Raw genomic sequence first — 25,103 nt, 5'->3', positions numbered from 1 at the left:
CACAAAGAGTCAGACACCATTGAACAAAAGAGTGAAGGAGGTAAGGGAGATTGTACAGGATAGCTCAGACTTCTCAGTTAATGAGGATAACAGGCCCACTCTTGAAAGTGACAGGAATAGGAATATAGCTTGAAGAGCATGGAAGAGATTTGGAACAATTGATGTGGAAATAAATAAAGGGAACTGAGCAGCAGTGAGGACACATCAAGCTTTTCAGAGGCCACCATATAGGTCACTACCATATAGTTCTAACTTAATAAATTATAATTTAGTGGTTTTCGAAAGTTAATGCACCAGTTCTAAAAATGGGCTCTGAATTTGTCTATTCCTAATCTTTAAGAAATTAACAAAAGGAGGCAATCTATTTGTTTTTTAAGTTTTAGCAACACCTTGTGTAATATCACAGTCATTTCTGGGTATACACCCTTTCCCCAACACACTTCAAATCTTGAGAGGGAGAGAGAGAGAGAGAGATACATAGAGACACAGAGAGAGAGAGATAGAGAAACAGAGACAGAAAAGAGACACACAGAGACAGAGAAAGAGAGAGAGAGGGAGGGAGGGAGGGGGAGAGGGAGGAAGGGGGAAAGGGAGGGAGGGAGAGAGAGAGAGACAGAGACAGAGAGAGAATTCCCATTTAACAAAGAAAATCAGTTAAACAAAAACAACCAAAAGACTTCATTTGAAAATATATACAACATTCTGCCACGGCAACACTCCTTCCTCACTGAAGGGAAGGAAAGTATGCTTCATTATCTTTTCCCTGGGACTATTATTATTTCTTCATTTACTTCAGTTTGGTTTCCTTTTGGTTTTCTTTTCATTTACATTGCTGTAATCATTTGTGTATATTGTTCTTCTGGTTCTGCTTATTTCACTTTGAATCAATCAGTTAGTCAATCAACAAACATTTATTAAGTATTTACTATATGCCAGGCACAACGCTAAGAGCTGGAGCCCCAAAGAAAGGCAAAAACATTCCAATTTCCCCATTCTAATGAGGGAGATATATAAATAACTAGACACATGCAATATATATACAGAGAAGACTGAAGATAAATGAAAGGAGAAGGTACTAGCAGCTGGAGGACTTTCACAGCTTTTTGCAGCCATGGGATTTCAGCTGAGTCTTGAAGGAAGTCAGATAAACAAAGAGGCAGAGGTAAGGGGGAAGAGCATTCCAGGCATAAGTGTCAGCCTGTAAAAGGCAAGGAGATGGAGACAGAATATCACTTTCAAGAAAAAGTGAGAGATGGGAGTATTATTTTCAAGGAACAACAAATGAAAGAATATAGTTGTATTGCAGAATGTATAGAGGGAAATAAAGTGTAAGAAGATTGGAGAGAGAAAAGGCTAGGTCAGGAAGAGTTTTAAATGCCAAACATAAGGCTTTATATTCGATTTTGGAGGAAAATGAACTGCTGAAGATTACTGAGTAGAGGGATAACATGAGCAGATCTACTCTTTGGGCAAGTAATTTTGGCAGTTGAATGGAGGACAGATTGGAGTGGGAAAAGACATGAGGAAGGCCAGCTAGAAGGCTATTGCAATAGTCAAGATGAGAGGTGTTGAGGGCTTGAACTGGGGTGGTGGTTGTGCAAGTGGAGAAGAGGGGACATATGTGAGAGATGTCAAGGTGAAAACAAAATTTGGCAATACACTGGATATGTGGGGTAAATATGAGTGAGGAATAGAGTTTGATGCTGAAGTTACAAACCTGGGTGAATGGTGCCCTCAACTGTAATAGGGAAGCTGGGAGGAGAGGAGGATTTGGTGGGGAAAGATAATATGCTCTATTTTTGATATATTTTGATATGTTTGATGCCAACCCCAATATCATAACACGCAGGTCCTGCTTGAAAGAATTAGACCCAAGCCTTCTTTCAGCCAAAGACAAGGTTTATTAGAACCTCCATCATATTGGGCAGACTCTTAAGGAGTCTGAACATTAGTAAACTATTGACCAGATTATAAGAACCTGACCACTGGCCAGATTTTAAGAATCTAAGCATCTTAATGGAGACAAGATGGACCTTATATACAGAGACTATGGAAGGGATCTAGGAGTGGCCAAGTAGTCTATGAGGTGATAGAATTCCAGGGGTGGCCAAGGGAGAATAGAGCCTAGATAGGATTAAGGGTGGGAACTGGCCTGGGGCCATAGGGAAGTATGAAATTATAGCCTCAGAAGAACGCCAGAGATCTGGCCATGTGGGAAAGTCCAGGGTTTCCTTTTTGGGGTCTAGATCCCATCCTCATCATGTTGAGTTTGGACAGTTTGAAATACTTGTGTGATATCTAGTTAGAGATGTTCAAGAGACTAGGGTTGGATATATAGATCTGAAAAATCATCTACATAGATATGCTAATTCAAATCATGAGACTGATGAGATCACTGAGTGAACTAAAAAGAAGAGTACTTAGGACAGAGCCATGAGGGGTGTGGCATCGATTCAGACAAATCTCATGCCTGTTTCTCTGAATTTCTCTCATTCATCACATCCATCAAATGGATTTCTGATCCTATCTACTTTAGAGTTCTCCCTAATGATGCAGAAACTCATCTGTGCTTGCCCCATATGGTAAAATTCTTGTCCAGGCATTCCTATAAGCTAGCCATGGGGTTCTACACAACAGACTAAGTCTTCCTCAATTTATTCTGAAATCTCTCAGGTATCAGGGGAGCACTGTGGCTGTCTACTTGCCATCCTTTGCCTTTGTCACATGACGAGACCGTCTTATCTTCATATCATATAATTGTACAATTGCTTGATGGCTTCTCTTCCTCCTATTCTTCTTTAAAGTTCTCCATTAGTCATCATTTGCAGCCTGCTCACACCCACAATGCACCTTTCCATTGTTCTATGTTTATATGCTCTATGATAATTCACTTTTGATTCTTTGGTGACTGTTAGGTTCTATGTTCTGATGCCAAACAGTCACAATTGTTGAATATTGGTATTAAAAAGGAGCAGACTCTTGATGGCAATCTCCCTCATTCTCCTCCGCCTGTCCAATTCTGGGCCCTAATCATTATTATCTCAGCTATCCATACTGATGGAAAAATTCTATTGTCTATCAACTTAAATGTATATTGTCATCTGGGCAACAGACATTCTTCATTCACTTAGTCTTTCTTGTTTGGATACTCAAGTAAAATTCTTTTGAGTGATTATATGTCTCTTTCAAAAGGATCTGCAATATTCTGGATTGGATCCAACCAGCACAACATCATTTACAAATAGAAGGCCCTAGAGAAATTAACCATCCCACAAGGAATCCCAATTCAACTTGGACTCTGCTTTGGACCTTTGGTGAGCATAAATGTACTTGTTTTATGTCTCATTTGATGTTAAACATAAGAACGTTGCTGAAGAGGGTTATTTCTGCTACATCTTTCAAGGAATATTGAATGGCTTTACTATCTGGAAGGTAGACAGTATATTTAAAAAAAAAAAAAGAACCTGTCAGGTGGTGCTTTGCTTTATTGAAGACCTGAATTCAAATCTGACCTCAGACATTTATTAGCTCTGTCACCCTGAGGAAGTAACTTAACCTCTATTTGCATCAGTTTCCTCATCTGTAAAATGGGGATAATTATAACACCTACCTCTCAGGGTTGTTATGGGGATCAAGTGAGATAATCATTGTAAAGCATTTAGTATAGTGCTTGGCACATAGTAAGCACTAAATAAATGCTAACTGTTATTATAATCTACAAACACTGAACCCAATGGGATTTTATATTCTCCACATCTTTGAATCAACTGTGAAATGGTAAAGATGTGGTTCATTATTCAATAACACTTGTGAAAACTTGCTTGTTTTCTGCCAATACCCTCATCAAGGTAGCCTTCGATTCATATACAGATAACTCTCAACGTTGTTGTATAAATATGAAAGTGGGCACATAGATCAACTGTTGTTGGTCTTCTCTTGCCCTTTTTTAGGGGGGAGCACTAATAAGGTCTGAGATTTTCTTTCCCTATGCCTTCAGATACCTTGTATATCAATTCTTCAATGCCTGCACAGCTTGCCACCCACCTCTAGCTTGGAGAGGCTCTATATATGTTTGATCCAATTTAGCTACTTTTTCCATCTTAGTATCATTTTTGCCTACCCTATAAGTACATACAGGATAGTGATGTTAGAGTCCAAGTGTAATGGTTCCATCATCCTTGAAGTGTGTTGTAATACTTTTATAATTTCCTCCCATTTGTGTGTGTGTGTGTGTGTTTTAAATTTTGATCCTTAAATGTCCATGGGATGGCTGCTTAGCTGGATATCTTTCTTTAAAAGGTGGCTTTGCCTTCTACTACTTCTCTCTATTTTATGAAATTATACTGCTGATAATTATTCCCTTCCATTATAAGATTTTACAAACAAGCTTATATTCTGTTACCTTTGACAGCCATCTTTCTCCATCTGGGCAAGTAGTTGTGAAATGTTTGTTGACTAAGTCACTTTTTGGACTCTTTGGATCTCCTTATCATGGAAACCAATTGACATTGGCTATACTTTATAAAATTATTACAATAGGTACTGATGTCATTTCTATTGTCCATTTCCAACTTTTGATTTTCAATTACTTGTTTAAATGTTCAGGATTGAGTTATTTCAATTTTATGTGAGATCATTTTCCCACTATTCTTTTTTTTTTTTCTAACCAATTCTTATTTTTTCTCTAACAAGTTTCTCTAACACAGACAACTGATTAGGGGATAAATCTTAGATCAATAACATGCCTTCTCCTGTCTCTTGAAAGAATCTATTTCATTTTTTTTTATGTTATCTGGAACTCACCATGTCCAGGGCCTACCATATTTTTTCTCAAAGCAAGTGTACATGATGTAAAGGTGTAAAGTTTCATTGTTATCTCTCTTTGCCCTCTCTCATTCCTTCTTCTTGAACCATGTTTTCCCATGTTTTTCCCCATCCACACCTTTTCCCATATTTATATTGAAATCATCAAGAATCAGAGTGTATACTGATTTAGAATTTCTCTACTTCATCATTAGCAACTAATTTGGGTGCATAAGCTGCAACCATTTTTAAGATGGTATTTTTGCAATTACTTAATCTACTAATACTAAATTTAATATTTAGTATTTTAAATTTAGTATTTAAATTTAATACTAAAATATGTAATGATCAAATGGTTCCTGCTGGCATTTGGGCAAACAGCAGCTAGTATTTAGTAAGTGTGCAGCTAGGTGGTGCTGGGGCAGCTAGGTGGTACAGTAGAAAGAGTGCTAGTCCTGGAATTAGGAGGACCTGCATTCAAATCTGGCCTCAGACACTTACTAGCTGTGTGACCCTGGGCAAGACACTTAACCCTGTTTGCCTCAGTTCTCATCTATAAAATAAGCTGGAGAAACAGGAAACCACTCTAATATATCCTGTCCCCCCAGAAAAAGGGGGTCAGGAAGATTCAGACATGACTGAAAACAACTAAACAATAAACACAACAACAAATTTATTAAGTACTCACGATGTGCTCAAAGAAAGGCAAAACCAGTCCCTGCTATCAAGGTGCTTACTTTCTGATTGGGGAGAAGACATGCAAACAGCAAACAAGACACATATATAGGATAAATCATTAGTGATCTTATAGGGAAGGCACCAGAATTAAGGGAGAGCAGGAAAGCTTCTTGTAGATGGATTTCTTGAAGGAAGCCAGGAGATAGAGAGGAAGAGGGAGAACATCTTAGGTATGGGAAGTAGCCAGTGAAAATGTATAGAGTCAGGAAATGGAGCGTCCAGTTTGAGGAACAGCATGGAGGCTAGTGTCACTAGATCGTAGGAAATGTAGAGGGAAGTAAAGTGTGAAAAGATTGGAAAGGTAGGAATGATTCAGGTTGTGAAGGGCTTTAAAGCCAAAAAGAGGATTTTGTATTTGATCCTGGAGGTAATAAGGAGTGACTGGAGTTTACTCGGTGAGGGGCGTCTTCAGATCTGAGCGTTAGGAGGGTCTCTTTGGTAGGACTACGGAAGATGGGCTACCATCGGGATAACACCTGCAATGCTCTTTCCTTTGCTCCCCCTCCAAGTCCGTGTGAACTCCTTCAATTCAGCTGCAACTTCCTTCTTTTCCTGGTTTCATTTATAGCAAGAATGTCAAGATGGATATGATGAGATCTACAGGTTTGGGGGTGCTGGGACCCTGAGATCACAACACATGAGCCCTGCCTGAATGAAATCAACCCAAATCTTCTTTCAGCCAGAGAAAAGTTTATTAGAGATAAACCATACAGGCCAGACTCTTAAGGAAGCTGAACATTAGTGATGCCCGTTAAAATGAGCGGGCATGAGAAAGTCTATTTCAATGGAGGCTAGGGTGGATCTTATATACACTCAAGTAATTCTGGGTGACCAGAGGAGGGGCTGGGAAAAGGATCTAGGTGACTGGCGGAGGAGTTTAGGGAGAATGGGAGTGAGTGGATAGAGTCACCGGGGGTAGACAATGCTTTCATTGTCTACTAGGTTTTTATCAGGGTAACAAAGAACTAGAAGGAAGAGGTTGATAAGATCATAGGTGGGATCAAAGACTAGGCTTCTTCCTTAGGATTTCGAGGACAGGTTTCTTAGAGAGAGGGAAAGATCAGAATAAGAATAAGAGATAAGGAAAGGTCAGTTGAATGAAGTATAAGGGTTTTCTGGGGCCCATAGACAAATGGGAGCCAAGTTCTTTTTGGAGAAAGCGGCAAAGGTCTTGGCTTAGGCCCATACCCCAGCAGATGTAATGCAGCTTCTCTAGTAATAAGTTCACTCAATCATTTGACAAGTGTCTCACATTAAGAGGACCAATAGCCGAATGCTAAATGGTCGAAAAATTGTGTGATCTGGGCATTTTCTGCCTTTTTTTTTTTTGCCCTTGCCATGATCACTGCAGAAGTGGAAAGTGAACTGAGGGTCACTTAAAACGTTTTGTTGTTTCATGGGTTTTACAGCCAAAAATTTTGCTTCTTGTCAATTATTAACAACTATATGAAAGAATGCTCCAAATCACTATGACAATAACCAGGATGATAAACTAGGAAAGCAAGGGAGGGACTGAGGGACTGGAAATCATAATGAAGATGAACATCATGTTCTTTAGGATGAGGCAGTTGGAAAGATGGCACAGGGGATTATAATCAGAAAGAGGAATTTCAGAATTCAAGATCCTGGAAGCAAAAGAATTTTGGATGGTGATGACATCCAAGGTGTAACTACACTTCCAAGTGGCTGAGGGAGGGTGGAGATGGAGGTATTAGGGATTGAAGAAGTTGATAAACTTGGAGTTATGTGGTGTTGGAAGGACTCTCAGTAGGAATAATAAAGTTATCAAGGATGACAGTTGGAATCAAAGTGGAGAGGAACTCATTAACCCCTTAAAATTAATCCCCAGTCCTTCCCTCTGCCACCAGGCTCTTAGTAAAGGGTTGGCCCACTTGTAAAGGCCAGATTCTATTCTTGTTCTCTTGGCTCCACTCCTCCCCATCTTTATTGTGTGCCTGCCTAATAAGTTATTCCCTTCCTCTATCTCCTCCAGTTTCTCACTATGTTCCAGCTAATTTCCAATTCCTTTTAACATCAAGTTCAAGTTTCCTTATCTTGCAGAAATTTTTCCTTGTTCATACTATCCTCTCAAGTTCTCTCTCCTTCCTTAGTGCTTATGACACATAGTGCTTTTGCACATAGTAAATACTGAATAAATGCTTCATTCATTCATTCCTAATCAGAGAAACCTAGGAATTTCAACTCTATTTATTACCTCTGTATCTTTAGGTAAATCACAACCTCTTTTGGCTTTAGTTTACTTATCTATAGAAAGAGGGGACTGGACTGAATCATTCCTGAATATGCTTTATATTTGGACCTATATGGTTTAACATTTTAAAAAACCATTGATTAGGATGACATTGAAAGGTATAGGAACAGTATTTTTTAAAGGCCTTGAATATCAAGTAAAAGGGGATGAACTTTACTTGGTAGGAAGTCATGGAAGCCTTTTAATGGTTGAAGAGACAAGACCATTTCCATGCATATGAATGACTTTCAGCAGCAGTGGAAAGGATGGATTAGAAGAGTGGAGACAGGAAGTTCTCTTAGGATGCCATTGGAAGAGAACAAGTAGGTGGGAATGAAGGCCTATACTTGGGTGTGATCCTGGAATTAGAGAGCAGGGGGAAGATATGAACAATACTACTGAGGTAGAATCCTGAGGACTTGGTAACTAAAGCTTGAAGTTCAGGAGAGAGGTTAGGATTTGATATGTAGACTTTAGAGTCCTCTACATAGAGGGGATAGCTAAAGCCATGACAATGCATAGGATTACTAAGTGAGAACATACATGGAGCAGAGGAGAGGAATGAGGGTAGACCTTTGGGAATGCATAGTAATATAAGATCTGAAAGAGGCAAGGGAGCCAGTAAGAGAAAGAGCAGTTATAAATCTGTTTTCCCCATGAGATGGCAAAGCTGAGAACTAGATTCTGGATTGTGGTGATCTCATTAAGGCATAGTTATGACCTGGCTTGAAACAGTCAGTTAACTGTATCTTAGTACAATCTCACTCCTTTTTCTCCTACTACCCCGTCCCCCACCTCAAGACTGTTAGATTCATATAATCACAAAATTTCATGATTGAAAGGGACTCTAGAGTTTATATAGTCCAACCATCTCATTTTGCAGATAAGGAAACTGAGGCACAGAGAGAAGTGCTCGGATCACTCAGCTAATTAGGTGGTGAACCAGAACTAGAATTCAGATTTCCATACCACTAGAACAGTGCACCTCCCATTACTTGGGGGCAGAAGGAACCGGCAGTATGAGTTACTTTGATGGACAAATTCATGCTTTAAAGAGCGTGACCAATGTGTTCACTTACACTGTAGCTGAAACTTATTGATACATAAGGCACCGACTCTTGGCAGCATTGAGATGATTTTTAATGGCACACTAGAGGGTATCAAAAAATAAGCAAAGTTTATCATTTGTGTCTGTCTACTTTCCTCTTTGCACACCATCATCACTACCACCACCATCACTTCATTCTACAAACATGCATTTAGCACTTAATTAAGATGAGAGGCAGTGTGGTGTAATTGACAATAGTGCTGGCTGGGAGTCAGAAAAAGTCAGAAAAACCTGGGTTTAAATCTTCTCTCTGATCATGGCTGAGTGGCCACGGGCAAATCACAAATTCCCTGATTTAGTTTCTTCCTCTGTAAAATAGGGATAATAAAACCAGTTGTGCCTACTTCAAGGGACTGTATTAATGAAATTAAATAATGAATGTAAAGTATCTGGCAAATTTTCAAGCATTTAAGCTATTAAGGCTTAAAATTGTACTAAGACTTTTGTAAAATACCCTGTATAAAGTGTTATTACATGTTGTGTGAAATCCTATATAGCTGTTCCAGGGAAGTAATGGTATGATCCATGTTCTCATAGAATTTATTTGCACAAGCTGGCATCCATTTACTTCCTAGTATCTTTGACTACCCTATCCTCTTCACTGTAACCTCCACTGTAACCTACCCTAACTATGTCTTCCCAACTTACCCATGTGACCTCTATTCCAAAATTACCCTCTCTCTGCTCAAATCAAAACTTTCATTCTAGCTAGGCATTAAGCAATTTTATGGAAGTAATTTGATTAGTGTAAATATATGGTATGAAGGACCTTTTGAAGGGCCAAAGCCCATTTAAAAAATGTGTGCTAATTAACCACAATAAACCTTTAATTGGTGTAACAGAGTTGAAGATCTGAGTATCTTAACCATAAATCTCCTGGTCCTGAAAATCCAATCTGTCATTTCAGGAGCTTCAGGAGGTGTACAATATGGTATACCAGCTAGGAGACTCTCTTCTCTATTAAATCACATTTCTGAAAGGGAATAAAGAAGGGGACTAGAGGAAGAGAGACAAGTGGAGTATCCCTAGGTACAATAATACATTTTGTCTTTGGTACCACCTCTCTGTCCTGCTGATGAGGTCTACAGGTTTAGGGGTGCTCAGACCTCAAGATTGTGACACGCGGGCCCTACCTGAATGACTTCAACCCAAATCTTCTTTCAGCCAGAGAAAAAGTTTATTAGAGATAAATCATATAGGGCCAGTGTTTCAATGGGGGCCAGGGTGGATCTTATATACGCTAAAGTTACTTTGGGTGACCAGGAAAGGGACTGGGAAAAGGGTCAAGGTGAGAATCCCAATTGGAATGTCTAAGAGATTGAATAGACAGTGTGAATAGATAATGAGAGGAACTGGAAGAAAGAAGTTTGAAAGGCATCTAAATAAGATCAAAACGTGGGGCTAGGGCTTTCAAAGGGAGAAGATCTCGGCTTGGGCCCATACCCCATCACTGCCTCCTGGAAGTGCCTCTAGAAGTAGAGCTAGAGCTTTTAATAAGGCTATTAATGCTATCAGAGTGTTCTGTGTTTAAATATAATTTTTAAAAAATGAAATGAGATGATCAAAAGTCTTGATTCTGGGTCTCTGCCCATACTTTCCTAAAGATTTAATGTTTCCATCTACGTGATTCCAAGTTACATGGTATTTTTTAGTGACCTATTGGCCCATAACTCAAATTCAACTATAGCAGACTATGACAGCTATCAAGATGATATCTCCTGTTCAAGGCATTTCAAATGCTGCGTAACAAAACTAATTCAATTTAATTAAACTTATTCATATTTTATAGCTCCACACACATCTTAGAGACTATGTTAAGCTTATGAAATGGCAGTCCTCCAAAAGATGCCATGGCTACTGGGTGAATCTGGTATCAGAGAGTCTGATGTAATTTAAAGAATCATTTTGCAGGAGTGAATCTGATGAATAGGCTCTCTGCCACAGATGGCCCTAAGCCAAATGTCAGTCTTTTAGATAGACACAAAGCCAAACCACTTTCTAATATCATCACTTTAGACTTCATTCAGTAATGCCTTTTGTCAGTGAGGAGCTTCTTGCCGCTGTCTACTGGTGCTGACCATTTTTCAAATATTTCTTTTTTCAGCTTCTAAGCAGTTTTATGTCAATACTACTTGCTCAGTTTTAATTGTTTTCCAAAGTAAACATAGTTAAAAAAACAAACTATAATGTTTATTTGGAATGGATTAGAGACTTTGAAATACATTATTTAGTATGTAGATATGAGGAACAACTATACTGTTACTATATATAAGATGAATCCCCTGAAACCAATCAATTAACAAGTATTTATTAAGCACATTATGCACCATGCATTATACTCTGTAGTGGGGATAGAAAGACAAAATTGAAACATTTCCTGCCCTTAAAGAGCTTACATACTTAAATGAACTCAATACCCAGAACAAAACATTAATCGGTAACATTTAGATTTTACACAAGCTAGATTTCAAGACAGCAAAAATACTACAGTCTCTATTTGGACCAATATTGTAAATGGCCTATACCTCATCCAAATTAGTAGGCAGAAAACTTTAAATGGTTTGGAGTGAACTGAACATCCTCCTCTATTCTCTCATTAATATTTAATTGCTCCTAGTTTATTGGCCACTTTCTTACTGCCTACGAATGGGCCCGAATCTCCCCATACTCAAAAACAAACAAAAAAATTAAAACAAAACATAAAAAACCCATTTGATTTGTCCATCCCTGCCAGCAATTGTCTCATATCTCTCTTCCATTTTGTGACTAAACTTGAGAAGGCCATCTAAAATAGGTGCTACCACTTTCTTTCCTCTCATTCCCTTAACTCTTCCCAGTCTGGTTTCTGACCTCATCATTCAACTAAAACTGCTCTCTCCAAAGTTACCACTGATCTCTAAATGAACAAATCTAATGGTCTTTTCTCAATCCTCATCCTTTTTCACCTTTTTGTAGATTTTGACACAGTTAATCATCCATTTTCCTTAATATTTTCTTCTCTCTGTTTTTGTTACACTGTTCTGAACTGGTTATCTTCCAATTTGAGTGTTCCTTTTCTGTTTCGTTTGGTGGATCTTCAACCAGATCACACCCTCCAAACACGTGTCCCACAGGGTTTTGTGCTGGCCCCTACCTCACATTAAGACACTGCCCTTCTCCTTGCCAAGGTTAATCCCTCTCCATGCACAAGGGATCCCATTCCACCTTGTCTGCTTCAAGAGACGGCCTCCTCTTTCATCTCCACTCTTTCGCTTATCTTTGATCTCTTCCTGTCCACTGATTGCATCCTTACTGCCCAGAAACATGTCCATGTCCGGTCTCCAACCCCTCACCCCTCTCACTCCAATGCTCAAAAATCTTGCCTGACTCAGCCATGTCTGCTGTTATCCGCTATCTCTCCTGTCTTTTGTGGCTAAACTTGAGCAAGGCTGTCTACAAGAGGAGCTTCTACTTCCTCTCTTCTTAACTCTTTACACAGTCTGGCATCTGACCTCATCATTCAACTGAAGCTGCTCTCATCAGAGTTACTAATTTTGGTCTACATGACTGACAAGTCCAATTCCCTTTTCTTAATTTTTGTACTTCTTGCTCTCCCTTCAGCCTTTGACACTGCTGGTCGCCCTTTTCTTCCTGATACTCCATTTTATAGTTGAGGAAACTAAGGCAAATAGAGTTTAAGTGGCTTGCCTAGGGTCACACAGCTAGTAAGTATCTGAGGGCAAATCTGAATTCAGGTCTTCCTGACTTCAGGCTCAGCACTCTGTGCACTATGGCTACCCCTAGTTGTCATTTCCACTCTTCTTATTATTCCTTGCACCTCACTACATGCTCTGTGATCCAGGGACACTAATTTAATTGCTGTTTCTTGAACAAGACAGCATAGCTCTTGACTCTGGACATTTTCCCTGGCTGTCCCCCGTGCCTTAAATGCTCTGCCTCCTCACTTCCACTTCCTGGCTTCCTTCCAGTTCAAGCCAAAATTCCACCTTCTACAGGAAGCCTTTCTCTCTCTCTCTTTTTTTAAAATAGTGTCTTATTTTTTTTTCTAATTACACGGAAAGATAGTTTTCAACATTCATTCTTTATAACATTTTGAATTGCAAATTTTTCTCCCTCTCTCCCTTCCTTTCTCCACTCCCCAGGACAGCAAACAATCTGATACAGGTTATACATGTGCAATCATGTTGAACGTATTTCAACATTAGTTATGTTGTGAAAGAAAAATCAGAACAAAAGGGAAAAACCACGAGAAAGAAAAAACAAAAAAAAGTGAAAATAGTATGCTTCAATCTGCATTCAGACTCCATAGTTCATTCTCTGGATGTGGACAGCATTTTCCATTATGAGTCTTGGAATTGTCTTTCCATCTCTATCCTTCTTAATGCTAGTGTCTTCCCTCTACTGGTTTCTTCCAATTTATCCTTTATATATCATGAATGTACCTAGTCATTTGCATGTTGTCTTCCTTATTAGAGCTCCTTGAGAATAGGGACATCTTTTTATTTTTTTTACTTTTCTTTGCATCCCCAACATTTAGCATAGTGCCTTGCACATAGTTGATACTTAATAAATTCCAGGTTACTACCTGACTACTCAAAACTTCTGAATTGCCCTTTGGAGGCTTTAAAATTTATTCAAATAAAAGGTCCTATGTAAAGGCCATTCTTAATGCCCCCAGGGCTGAGTAAATGTGAACTACTTTAATTGTTATTACCAAAAGCTACCTTCCTTTCTTATCCTCCTCACAACTATTTTGTACACTTCCCATTCCCTATCATTAAATCTCTTATTCCAACATCTTCAAAGGCAAACTCTTACCTACACCAAACTCTCACTCTCTTGACGGGTTACAGGTGATAAAGCAACCTTTAACAATTTTTCTGAGTTAACTAATAGTAAACATCACTAACTACTTAACATGGATTCAAAACTACTGTTTATTGTTATTTAAAATTATTGTTCAGGTAAAGCTGGATGGGTGGGCATGGAAAAAGGTGATGAAACTATGATTAAATTCCTATCATAATGCAAATGATTCCTTTACTCTCTGTTTAAAAAAAATTCACTTTGGGGACTTTAGCAATGGGTTGTTTATAACCAATCCCAAAGTATTTTCATTTCATTTTGTTTCTCACTCCCCATCAACTTTTCATTTCCTGCTAGGGCATGAAGCTGTTCCAGCTGGGGGCAAATCAACTGCAGAGACACTCTGGGCTAGTGCATGGGAGTTACAGAGGAGGCTTTAAAAGAGACAATCTTCAGGTTCAGCACAAAGAGAACTTCTCTGGGCTCTATAAAAGACAGTTGAAGAACTGAAAATGCTACCCAAAGGAAGGATTGTTTTGAGAGGGCTAACTTGGGAAGATGAAAGATTCATTGTTTTAAGAACCTGTGAAGTGTCTTTATCTTAAGGGTCTTCCTTGTGGAAACTTTTAAATAAATGTGTCCAACAAAATTCAAACACAATTGTACTTTATTTAGTAAGAAATAACTTTATTGCTTACCATCATCTGAAGAAAAAAAACAAACCACCACATTTTCTCAAGGTTGGTTCATTATAACACTTTATCTTTGGTAACATTAAGCCTATCAAAATTGACTATAACTTTGTCTAGTAGTACTTAGAAATGTCGGTATCTTTAGCAAGATTTGGATTTATAATAAAGTTTCAACAGAGTTTCACAACTCCAGAGAAAATGTGGGAAAAATAAAACTTCCCTATAAAAGACGTAACTCAGATAAATCTCATGCTGATTCAAAGACTTCAAAGTCCATCAAATACTTTACGAGGGAAAAGAGATCCTCACCTGGAGTTACAGATTTTGGCTACAGTCTGAAGACAAGGTCCTTTGGGTGTGGAATGTGTCCATGTATGGAACCCTTATGCCACTGGGTGCCCATGGAATCATGGTTATTAGAATTGAATAGAATTAACTTTGACTTTTGAGCAGATGCAGCACTAGCTCTTCATCCTCTGCCAAAGAAAGGCCTGTATCCAGTGGCTCCACAGTTTCCCACTTGGCCTTTTTTGGCTTATGACTTGAAAGCATCTCTTCTTTATCAGCATTTCTGTAGTTCCTTTTCCTCATTCCTCCCATCTTCCTTATTTCACTGTTGGAAACAAAAGCAATTATTATTTCAAACACCTGGCAAACAATCAGGACCATCATCACACTATCAAAAATTTATTTTAAACAAGGAAAATATGACTAGTAGGGTAATGGAGGAATTATAACAAAAGAAGATAAAATCAAAGGTCAAATTCAGCAAGCATTAATAAGAGCCTATTCAATCAATGAACAAGAATCTATTAGGCACTTACTATGTCCTGGGCACTATGCTAGGTGTTGGGATCACAAAGGCTTTATATATAAAGCACATAGTCCCTGCCCTCATGGAGCTTACATTCTACAGGGGGAGAGGGCATGCACACAGATAAGGATGCATGAAATATATGCACAATAAATGTAAAGTAATTTTGCATGAGATGCTACTCGGTACACAATAGTCTCCTGCCTCAAGTCCTTTTCCTCTCCTGTATATTCTCTATATAGCTCCAAAAGTGATAATCCCCTGTTTAAGAAATTTGAGTGGCACTCTGCTACTATACTCTAGGATCAATTACAGATTCCTGTTTGGAATTAAAAACCCTTCACAACTTTGTCCTAAAGTACCTTTAAAACCATGTTATATATTACTCCCCTTCATACACTCTTTGTTCCAGCCTAACCAACCTTCTGGATGTTCTTCATACATGACATTTCACCCCTTACCTTCATCCCTCTGCATAGGCTTTCCCTCATGCATGGAATGCATCTTCCTCATTTGGTCCACCTCTGAAACTCCCTAGTTCCCTTCAAAATTCAGTTCAGATACCACTCTCTAATGAAGCTTTCATGATTCTATTTCGCACTCATGCCATAGCTGCTAGTGCATCTCATGCAAAATTACTTTACATGTGTAATGAAGTGGTAGCTTTGTTGTCCACTATTCAGATCTGGGTGTGGCCCAGCACTTGGGGATGATGTTCCCAAGTGAGGAGACCTTGGGTGGTATACTAGGAAAGGAAGAAGTTCAGAAAGCAAATAGCAGTGGTATGGCTGAGACACCAGGAGCAGAGGAGGGTTTCAGTTCCAGCCTTACCTACACCATAGAAAAATAATCAGAGCAGGAATCCGGACTAAAGGGGAGTCTGCAATTCTATCACTTTGAACCAACAGAGCTTTCCAGCTGGCTGACAACTGCTGAGCCCAACAGAATTCTATTGCTGCTCAGACTGAAACCAGGTCAGAAACTTGCAGAGTTCAAATCGATCACATTTTGCCTTGGATAAGAGCACTGACAGCTTGCAAGCCAGTGCTCTTATCCAAGCCAAAATAACACAACACTCAATATCCCAAGAAAGCAACAACAGAATCGGCCCAGAACTTCCCTCCAGAAGCATGGCAGGGCCCAGCTCTAACATCAAGTCGAAGTCAGGAAGTAGGCTGAAGAATAAGCAAACAAAAAAGAATACCATCATAAAGATCAACTATGGTGGCAGGAAGCTCAAGACACAGACTCAGAAGAAGAGAATGGCCCTAAAACATCTATAAGCCAAGTCTTGGAGAAAAACAGCTTGGGCACAAATTCAAGTAGAATTCTTGGAAGAAATGAAACAAGTTTTTTTTTTTTTTAAGGGGTTAAAAATGACTTTATAAATGAAATGAGAGTGCTTGAGGAAAAACTGGAAAAGAAATGAAAAGTATGGAAGAAAAAATTGGAAAGGGAATTGACAGCTTGGCACAAGAGGTACAAAACCTCGCTCAAACAAAAAACTCCCTGAAAATTAGAATGGCCCAAACAGAAGGCACAACAAAAAATATTAAAACAAAGTCAAAAGGTTAAAAAAGTAGAAAATAATGTAAGACATCATGGCAAAAGGGTGGAAAACAGGTTGAAGAGAAAAAAATTAAGAATCACTGGACTATCTGAATTGCATGACAAAAAAAATAACAACCTAAACATCATATTTAAAAAAACAACTACCCTCTGTTAGAACCAGAGGGCAAAGTGTAGAATCTACCAGTGACCTCCCAAAAGAAACCCCCAAATGAAAACTCATAGCAACATCAGAATCAAGATCCAGAGCTTTCACATCATCCAGAAAGAAAGAATTCAACTACTGAGGAGCCACCGTCAGGATCACACACAATTAAGCAGCAACCATTACACAGAAGCAGAGAACTTGGAATACAATATTCTGGAAAGCAAAGGATATAGGTTTATAGCCAAGAACAACTAAAACAGAAAAATTAGCACAATGCTATGGGGTGTGGGGGTAGGGGAAGAGGGAGAATGGACCTTTAATGAAAGAGAAGACTTCTAAGAACTCCAGATGAAAAGACCAGACCTGAGAAGAAACTCTGAAGTTCGAACACAGGAGTTAAAAAAACATATCAAGATAAACATGAATAAACAGTGAAAAGGGATTAAATAAGGATAAACTGCTTACATACAAATAATACATATCTCCTCTGAACCTTAGCATCATCAAGGGTCACAGAAAGAGTCTAATTAGACAAAGCCATGGAGTGTCTTGTTATGTCCTGATGATCTTAAGAGAAGAATTGGAAAAATGCAGAAGGGGAATACATCAGTGAAGAGAGGTGGAAAGGAAAGGAAGGTTAGAGAACACTGTATCACATAATTAGCACACACCAGTAGGACATCTACACAGACAAGAAAAAAGAGCGGTGGGTAGAACCGTTGACACTTCAATCTCACTCTCATCTAACCCAGTGAAAAAAAGGAAACACACACACACACACACACGCTGTACACACACAACACACACACACAACTGAGTACAGAGAGACATTTCACTCAACTGGCTAACAGGAAGGAAAGGGGGAAGGAAGAATTAGAGGGAGAGTGGATTAAAGGATGGATTAGTCCTAACCAAAACAAACTCTAACCAAGGTCATGAAAGAATATTCATAGCTCTTTCTCAGGTGGCAAAGAATAGGAATCTAAATGGATGCTCATAAATTAGGGAAGGGCTTAACAAATTACAAATGTATATAAATATGATGGTATATAAATGTGATGGAGTACTGTTGTTACATAGGAAATGATGAAGGAGATGGTTTTGGAGAAACCTGGGAAACTTGTATGAATAAATGCAGAGTGAAATGAACAAGACAAAGAGAATAATTTATACATAAGCAGAAACAAACTATTTTGAAAGAATGAGGAAATCATATCAGCATAATGACCAACCACCATTCAAGAGGACTAATGATCAAAGATAGTACCCACTTCCTGACAAAAAAGTAAAAGACACAAAATGAGCCATTTTCTGGGGACATGATCAGTGTGGAAATTTGTTTTTGCTTAACTATACAAATATTTCCTAACAGGCTGTGTTTTTCTTTTGTTCTCAACTGAGGTGGGAAACGGGATGAGAAGGTAGATTTTTCATGACTGGAAAAAATACGTGCTTCAAAAAGAGAGAATCAGAAAACAACTAACTTAAAAACAACAAAGGAAAACTGCAACATGAAAACCTCTAAGGATCAAAAACAATATCCCTCGAACTGGTGTCACAAAGGCAATTAATGATCATTTACTATCAAGTAGTTTTTCAGATGCCAGTCCCAATTCAGTTGCCTAGGAGTAAAAGTCTGTATTTGTCTGACAAAATTAATCTTAACACCTCCTTTATAAAAGAACTTGAACAAAATATGACCACACAAAAATGTTAAAATAATTAGAGAAAAGAAAGTATTTCCTAGAAAGGACAGTTATTATTCCAAAGAATGTTTTGATATAATTTTGTCACTCTTCAAGAACTCAAGTAAGGAACTTCAAAGGAAAAATAAATATGCAATTAACCAATTCAGGCAACATTGTGTACACTGCCTTTGCCTCCATGACTGTCTCCAGTAACAAAGAAAGCTACTCACTTTGAGGTATTTTAGACTCAACATCTCTTCTTCTCAAAAGCATTTATTTGCATTGGGTGGAGGAGGGGAGGGGATTATTAGTAAGAGAATTTTTCAAGGAGTAGCCCTTTCTCTTCTAAAGGATTCTTGCCCATAGTAGTATATGTAGCGATTGCCAAGGAATGTTCAAATTCCCAAAGAACTGTGCTTATTTTGCACACTAGTAAGGTTATGCTTACGATTCTGCAAGCAAGGCTTTAGCAATATGTGAACTGAGAACTACCAGAAGAGCAGGCTGATTTTTGAAGAGGCAGAGGAACCAAAGTGCCAACATTCGCTGGATTATGGAGAAAGCAAGAGAGTTCCAGAAAAACATCTATTACTGCTTCATTTACTACACTAAAGCCTTTGCATCTGTGGATCACAACAAAAGTTCTCAAGAGATGGGAGTTCCAGATCATCTTATTTGCTTCCTAAGGAATCTGTATGCGGGTCAAGAAGCAATAGTTAGAACCAAACATGGAATTGGTTTAAGATTGGAGGCATATGACAAGGCTGTGCATTGCCATCTTATTTATGTAACTTACATACACAGTATGTGAAATGCCAGGCTGGATGAATCAAAAGCTGGAATTAGGTTTGCTAGGAGAAGTAGCAACAATCACAGCTATGCAGATGATACCACTCTGACGGCAGAAAGTGAAGAGGAATTAAGAAGTTTCTTGATGAGGCCAAAAGAGGAGAGTGTAAAAACTGGTTTGAAGTTTACCATCAAAAAAACTAACTTGGAAATTGATCCCATCACTTCCTGGCAAATCAAGGGAGAAAAAATGGAAGCAGTGTCAGATTTTACATTTTTTGGGCTCAAAGATCACTACATAGGGCGACTGCATCCATGAAATTAAAAGATGCTTGTTCCTTGGAAGGAAAGTTATGGCAAATCTAGACAACATACTAAAAAAGCAGAGACATCACCTTGCCAACAAAGGTCCATACAGTCAATCTATGGTTTTTCCAGTAGCATTGTATGGCTATGAGAGTTGGACTATAAGGAAAGCCGAGTGCCACAGAACTGACACTTTTGAATTGTAATACTGGAGAAGACTTTCCTTTGGAGTCCCTTGGACAGTAAGGGGATCAAATCAATCAATACTTAAAGAAATCAATTCACGCCATTCACTGGAAGGTCAAATACTAAAGCTGAAGTTTAAATACTTTGGCCACATAATGAGAAGATGAGATTCACTGGAAAAGACCCTGGTGTTGGGAATGATTGAAAGCAAAAGGAAAATGGGGATGGCAGAGGATGAGATGGATAGGTAGTTTCATGGAAACAATGAACATGAACTTGGATAGACTTTGAGAGATACTGGAGGGGAGAAGAGCCTGGCATGCTATGGTCCATGGGGTCATGAAGAGTTGGACATGACCGAAAAACTGCACAACAACAAAACCTTCCTCTCCTTAAGAAAAAAAATAAATGATATCCAAATCTGGCTCTGATCACCTAGACTGACACTGAATCCATTCATGCAGTAAACTGATAGCAGCCTGCCCTCTCCAAGTTCCTTGGTTGGAACAGACAATTTCTGGGGTCCCTTCCACTTCTCGGATTCTGTAATTTTTACATGTGTACTTTTAATATTCTTTTATGAGAAGTGCTCTTTCCTGGAATAGCAACATCCTATTTATGCCAGAGGAAACACTGTATTTGTATATAAATTAAATAAATGGAAATAGTCTTCTACAAGTCTTTTCAGAAAACATCTATTTAATGGTATCATCCACTGAAGTGGTAATATAATGCTAAAATTATATTCACTGCAGGGAATAGATGACTCAGATAATAGAAAAAAATGAAAATGCATGTAAATAAATTATTTCCACAACTAGCAGATTCATCATTTAGCATGGTATGTAGTTCAAATTATAGAAGAGATAATAACATCACCTAATCCAACCACTGCCTGTCAAAGGAAATCCCTTCTACAATATCCCTCTAAAGGTGATCTATCATCTGGTAGAACAGTTCAAGTGATAGAGGTTCCTAGTCTAGAAGCTCTTAGGGCAGGTAGGTGGTACAATAGATAGACCATTGAACATATAGTCAGGAACACCTCAGATTAAAACCAGTTTCAGACACTAGCTGAGTGACCATGAGCAAGTCACTTAACCCTCGTTGTCTCAGTTTACTCATCTATAAAATAAGCTGGAGAAGGAAATGGCAAACCACTCCAGTATCTTTGCCAAGAAAACCCCAAATGCGGTTACAAATAGTCTAACAGGACTGAAATGATTAAATAAACAACAAAAAACAGAAATGTAGTTTGAATGTCATTCCTTACTCAATGTGCTTCCTGATGACCCTCCAAGTTGGTACAGACCCTTCTCCTTCACGCTCATCTCTTCTAAAAAAAGGTCTTTTGTTCTCCAGGTGAAAGATTCTCAGTTCTTTAACCCTTGCTTCATATAGCACAATTTCAAATTCCCTCACCATCTTGATTACCCTCTTTTGTTGATCCTTCAGTCTGTAAATGCCTCTCTTAAAATGAGATGCCTAGCTAAAACCTTTACTCCATTTATGATCTGAACAATGACATAATATAGTGGGATTACCTTCCTTAAGACTTCATTAAAATTTGACTCATAGTGAGTTTACAGTCAACTAACCCGTCTCATTCCAAAGCAATTCAAGTGAAAACTATTAAGAAAAATCCCTCCCTCCACCCCAAGATGCTATAATTCCATAGCTAATTTATCCCTATTAGGTTGCATCAATTGATTTCTACCTACTGAGACAGTTTTGGATTCTATCATTCAAAGCATTAAGCATTTGTATAATACACAAACCCAATAAGCACACCTTCTATACCTTCAACCAAATCAAGTGCAAAAACATTGAGCAGGACAGAATGAAAGACAGAACTTTGTGGCATACCATGAAGGACCTGCCTCCAGGTTAATACTAATCTATTGATTTTCACTTTCTGGATCTGGTTTTTCAAATTAGCTATGAGTCTACCTAATTATATCACCATCTGCTCCACATTCATATATATGACATTTACAAGATATCATGAAAGACTGCATCAATCAAATGCTTTTGCAAAAATCTAGATACATTTTCTCTATGGAAGTAACTATCAGAGTAAGTTATACAACTTCTTTTATTGAACCCACACTGGCTCCTAGAAATCATTTCCTTTCAAAGTTCTCACAATGCTTCAGTTAAATAAACCACTAGTGAATTTTCTGAGACACGTCAGACTCATAAATATAAAATTTATCCCCTTCTCTTTTGAACTATGGAATATTTTTCTTGTTTTCTAGCACCTCTCTACTGCTATAAAAATTTTTCAGAGATTATCAGCAGCAATTCAGTAACAGAATTCTTCAAGATCTTTCGCTTCATTTCAATCCATAAGCATTTATTAAGGGTCTACATTTCCCCTAGAAGGTAATTTTGTGGTCCTCAAATCACTGAACTCTAAAGAAACAAGGTGCTCTCTTACTATCTCTTTACCTATTCCGGGCTTCAATTCTTTCTTAATGTTTATTTTACCCTTCCCAATTCGAAGAGCATTCTCTGACTAAAACAACAAAATCTAAATATGATAAAATAGTTTTGTTTTCTCTCTGACATCTATTAATATTATATTCTATTTACCACAAAGCATTGGGTCCTTTTTCGTTGTTCCTGCCCTGAACATGCTTTTTAAAAAAAATTGTCCTTAGTATTTTTCATATGATTTAGCTGCATTACTCTTCTGTACTTGTCATTGGATATGTCTTTCTCCTTCCATCCTTTGTACTCATCCTTTAAAAATCTAAATTTATTAATACACTGGTACAAATAAATTTAGTATGCATTAGTCACGTCGGTCTTTTTTGGTTACCTCCAACTTTTATCACCAGGATCACTCCAGACTATATCATAAGAATTTTGCTTTTTAAAATATCATGAGCTCCCTCATCTCCTATCTTTCATGTCTCAAAAATTCATCTAGTGAAGTAGGTGACACAGTAGATAGCACACTGGTCCTGGAGAGGGGAAAACCTGAATTCAAATGTGGCCTCAGATACTAACTAGATACCTGATTCTGGAAAAGTCACTCAACCTCTGTCTCAGTTCCTTCTTCTATAAAATAGGAAGTTTGTTGTAAAGATAAAATAATATTTCTAAGCACTTTGCAAACTTTAAAGTTCAATAGAAATGCTAGTTGTTATTATTACTATTTTTATTTTTTAAAAATATATTAATTTTTAGTTTTTAACATTCACTTTCATAAGATTTTGAGTTCCAAATTTTCTCTCCATCTCGTCCCTTCCCCCACTCCAAGATCGCGTGCATTCTGAATACCCTTTCCCCTAATCTGCCTTCCCTTCTATCTCCCCCCTCCTTTTATTCCTGTCCCCTTCTATTTTCCTGAAGGGCAGGATAGATTTCTACATGCCATTGCTTGTACATCTTATTTCCCAGTCGCATGTGAAACAATTTTTAACATTTGTTTTCAAAACTTTGGGTTTCAAATTTTCTTCCTTCCTCCCCACCCACCCTCATTGAGAAGGCAAGCAACTCGATACAAGTTATACATGTGTAGTCATGGACAACACTTCCATAGGTTATTACTATTAACTATTATTTTCTTATCTTCTTTTGCATTGGTGATAAAAATTGATACGGGTCTCCTTGTCAAGACCAACAAAATCAATTGTGCTCTTATGATTTTCTTTTGTCTTCTCCAAGATTCTACTCCATTTATCATTCTTCCTCTCTTTCACTGTCAATTGTTATTTTCCCACTGGATCTCGTCCTTCTTTTATCCTTTACTTCTAATCTACTTCATTCCCCCTCCTTTCCATTTATATTCCCACTAGCCTAGAATAGGGCCCCAAAATCTCTTACCTGGACTACTTAATAGCTTTTTACCTGTGTCCATTTCTGTGTCTACAGAGTGTCTTCTGCCAATCTATCTTTAAATAGCTGCCCAAATCATCTTCCTAATATAAAGATCTGTCCTGTGCAAAAAACTTAACTGACTTTCTATTGCTTATAGGATAAAATACAAACTTCTTAGTCTGCCATGTAAGGCATGAATAATCTGGATCCAACTCCCCTTTGTAGCCTTATTTCATACTATTCCCTTTCATTTACCATACCGTCCATCCAAACTTGTCTACTAGGTATTACATGATGTTGTTTTGTCCTTTCCCACCTCTACGCATCTAACTAGGTTATCCTCTCATGCCTGAAATATGTGTCCTCCTCCTCAACTCCGCTTTCTCTTCCTTTAAGACTAAGCTCCAGTGCTACCTCTTCCATGAAGCCTTGATTCCCTAAACTAACAATGATTTCTTGCTCCAAGTTTCCCTAGAGCACTTTGTCCAAATTTCTCTTTTGCCTCAATCACATTCTATCCAGTATTATTTGCATATAGGTCATATCATTTCTATTAGACTGTAACCTGTTTGCCTTTCCCATACTTCTACCCTCTATCTTGTTTAATCTAGGAACTTGTAACCCCACAGGTTCTTAATAAAACCTTTTTTTTTTTTTTAATTCAAAAACCGTCTTTGACCTGTTTTCCTCTTTGGGGAAGCAGCATGGCAAAGTATACTTAAAATCAGGAAGAGCAGTGCTTATAAGCACAGACATTTATACCTATGATAAATCACATAACCTCTCTTGGTCTCAGTTTCCTCATCTATAAAACGGGATAATAATCGCTCCTACCTCACAAGGTGAGGCTCAAATGAGATAGCACATGTAAAGCACTTTGTTATCCTTGAAAAAGCACTACATATTATTATAATTTTAAGTGACAGGATATCTTATTTGTTTTTCTTATTTTTTTAAATGTTTTAAAATATTTTCTTAAAGTCTAAGGTAAAATTTAATAACATCCAAAATTTCCTTCCTTGGCTATTATACAATTTAAAATGATATGGTTCATTCCTCCCAAGGTTTCCATTATTTCCTCTTCATCAGCCTCTTCCTTGCTGGTCAGAATTAAGCCCAAAGTAGTAGTCCCCATTTTCTTTCTTTACTTTCTGAAACATGAAATTATTGTTGGTAAAACAAGTCAATAATTTTATCAGATGTGTTATATTTAACAGAATGAGTCTTTTGGTAGGTTCCACGATAGTTCAAATCATCCACTGTTATTATATTTTGCCTCTGTGCCAGTTTTATCATTTTTATCAGGAAAGAATTAGCCATATATTCCATTTGCCTGAGTGGTATGTAAATATTCTCACAATGTCACTTCTGTTTGTC

The 25,103-nt window shown here is 38.0% G+C and overlaps 1 protein-coding gene across 1 annotated transcript in view; it reads right to left on the bottom strand.

Annotated features, from left to right (window-relative positions):
- Positions 1–13,435: 13,435 nt before the first annotated feature.
- The window catches only part of DDX10 (DEAD-box helicase 10), a 308,073-nt gene continuing 296,405 nt past the window's right edge, over positions 13,436–25,103 (bottom strand). The window contains exon 18 of the mRNA XM_027849599.1: positions 13,436–15,011. Within this exon, the coding sequence (XP_027705400.1) occupies positions 14,831–15,011 (181 nt within the window). The 3' untranslated portion in view covers positions 13,436–14,830. The remainder of the gene's footprint in view (positions 15,012–25,103) is intronic.

This window comes from Vombatus ursinus, unplaced genomic scaffold (assembly GCF_900497805.2).
Source record: "Vombatus ursinus unplaced genomic scaffold, bare-nosed wombat genome assembly UNPS02007612.1, whole genome shotgun sequence".
Taxonomy (NCBI): Eukaryota; Metazoa; Chordata; class Mammalia; order Diprotodontia; family Vombatidae; genus Vombatus; species Vombatus ursinus.
The sequence above is the reverse complement of the archived record's forward strand: the minus strand, read 5'-3'. Positions and strand labels throughout refer to the sequence as shown.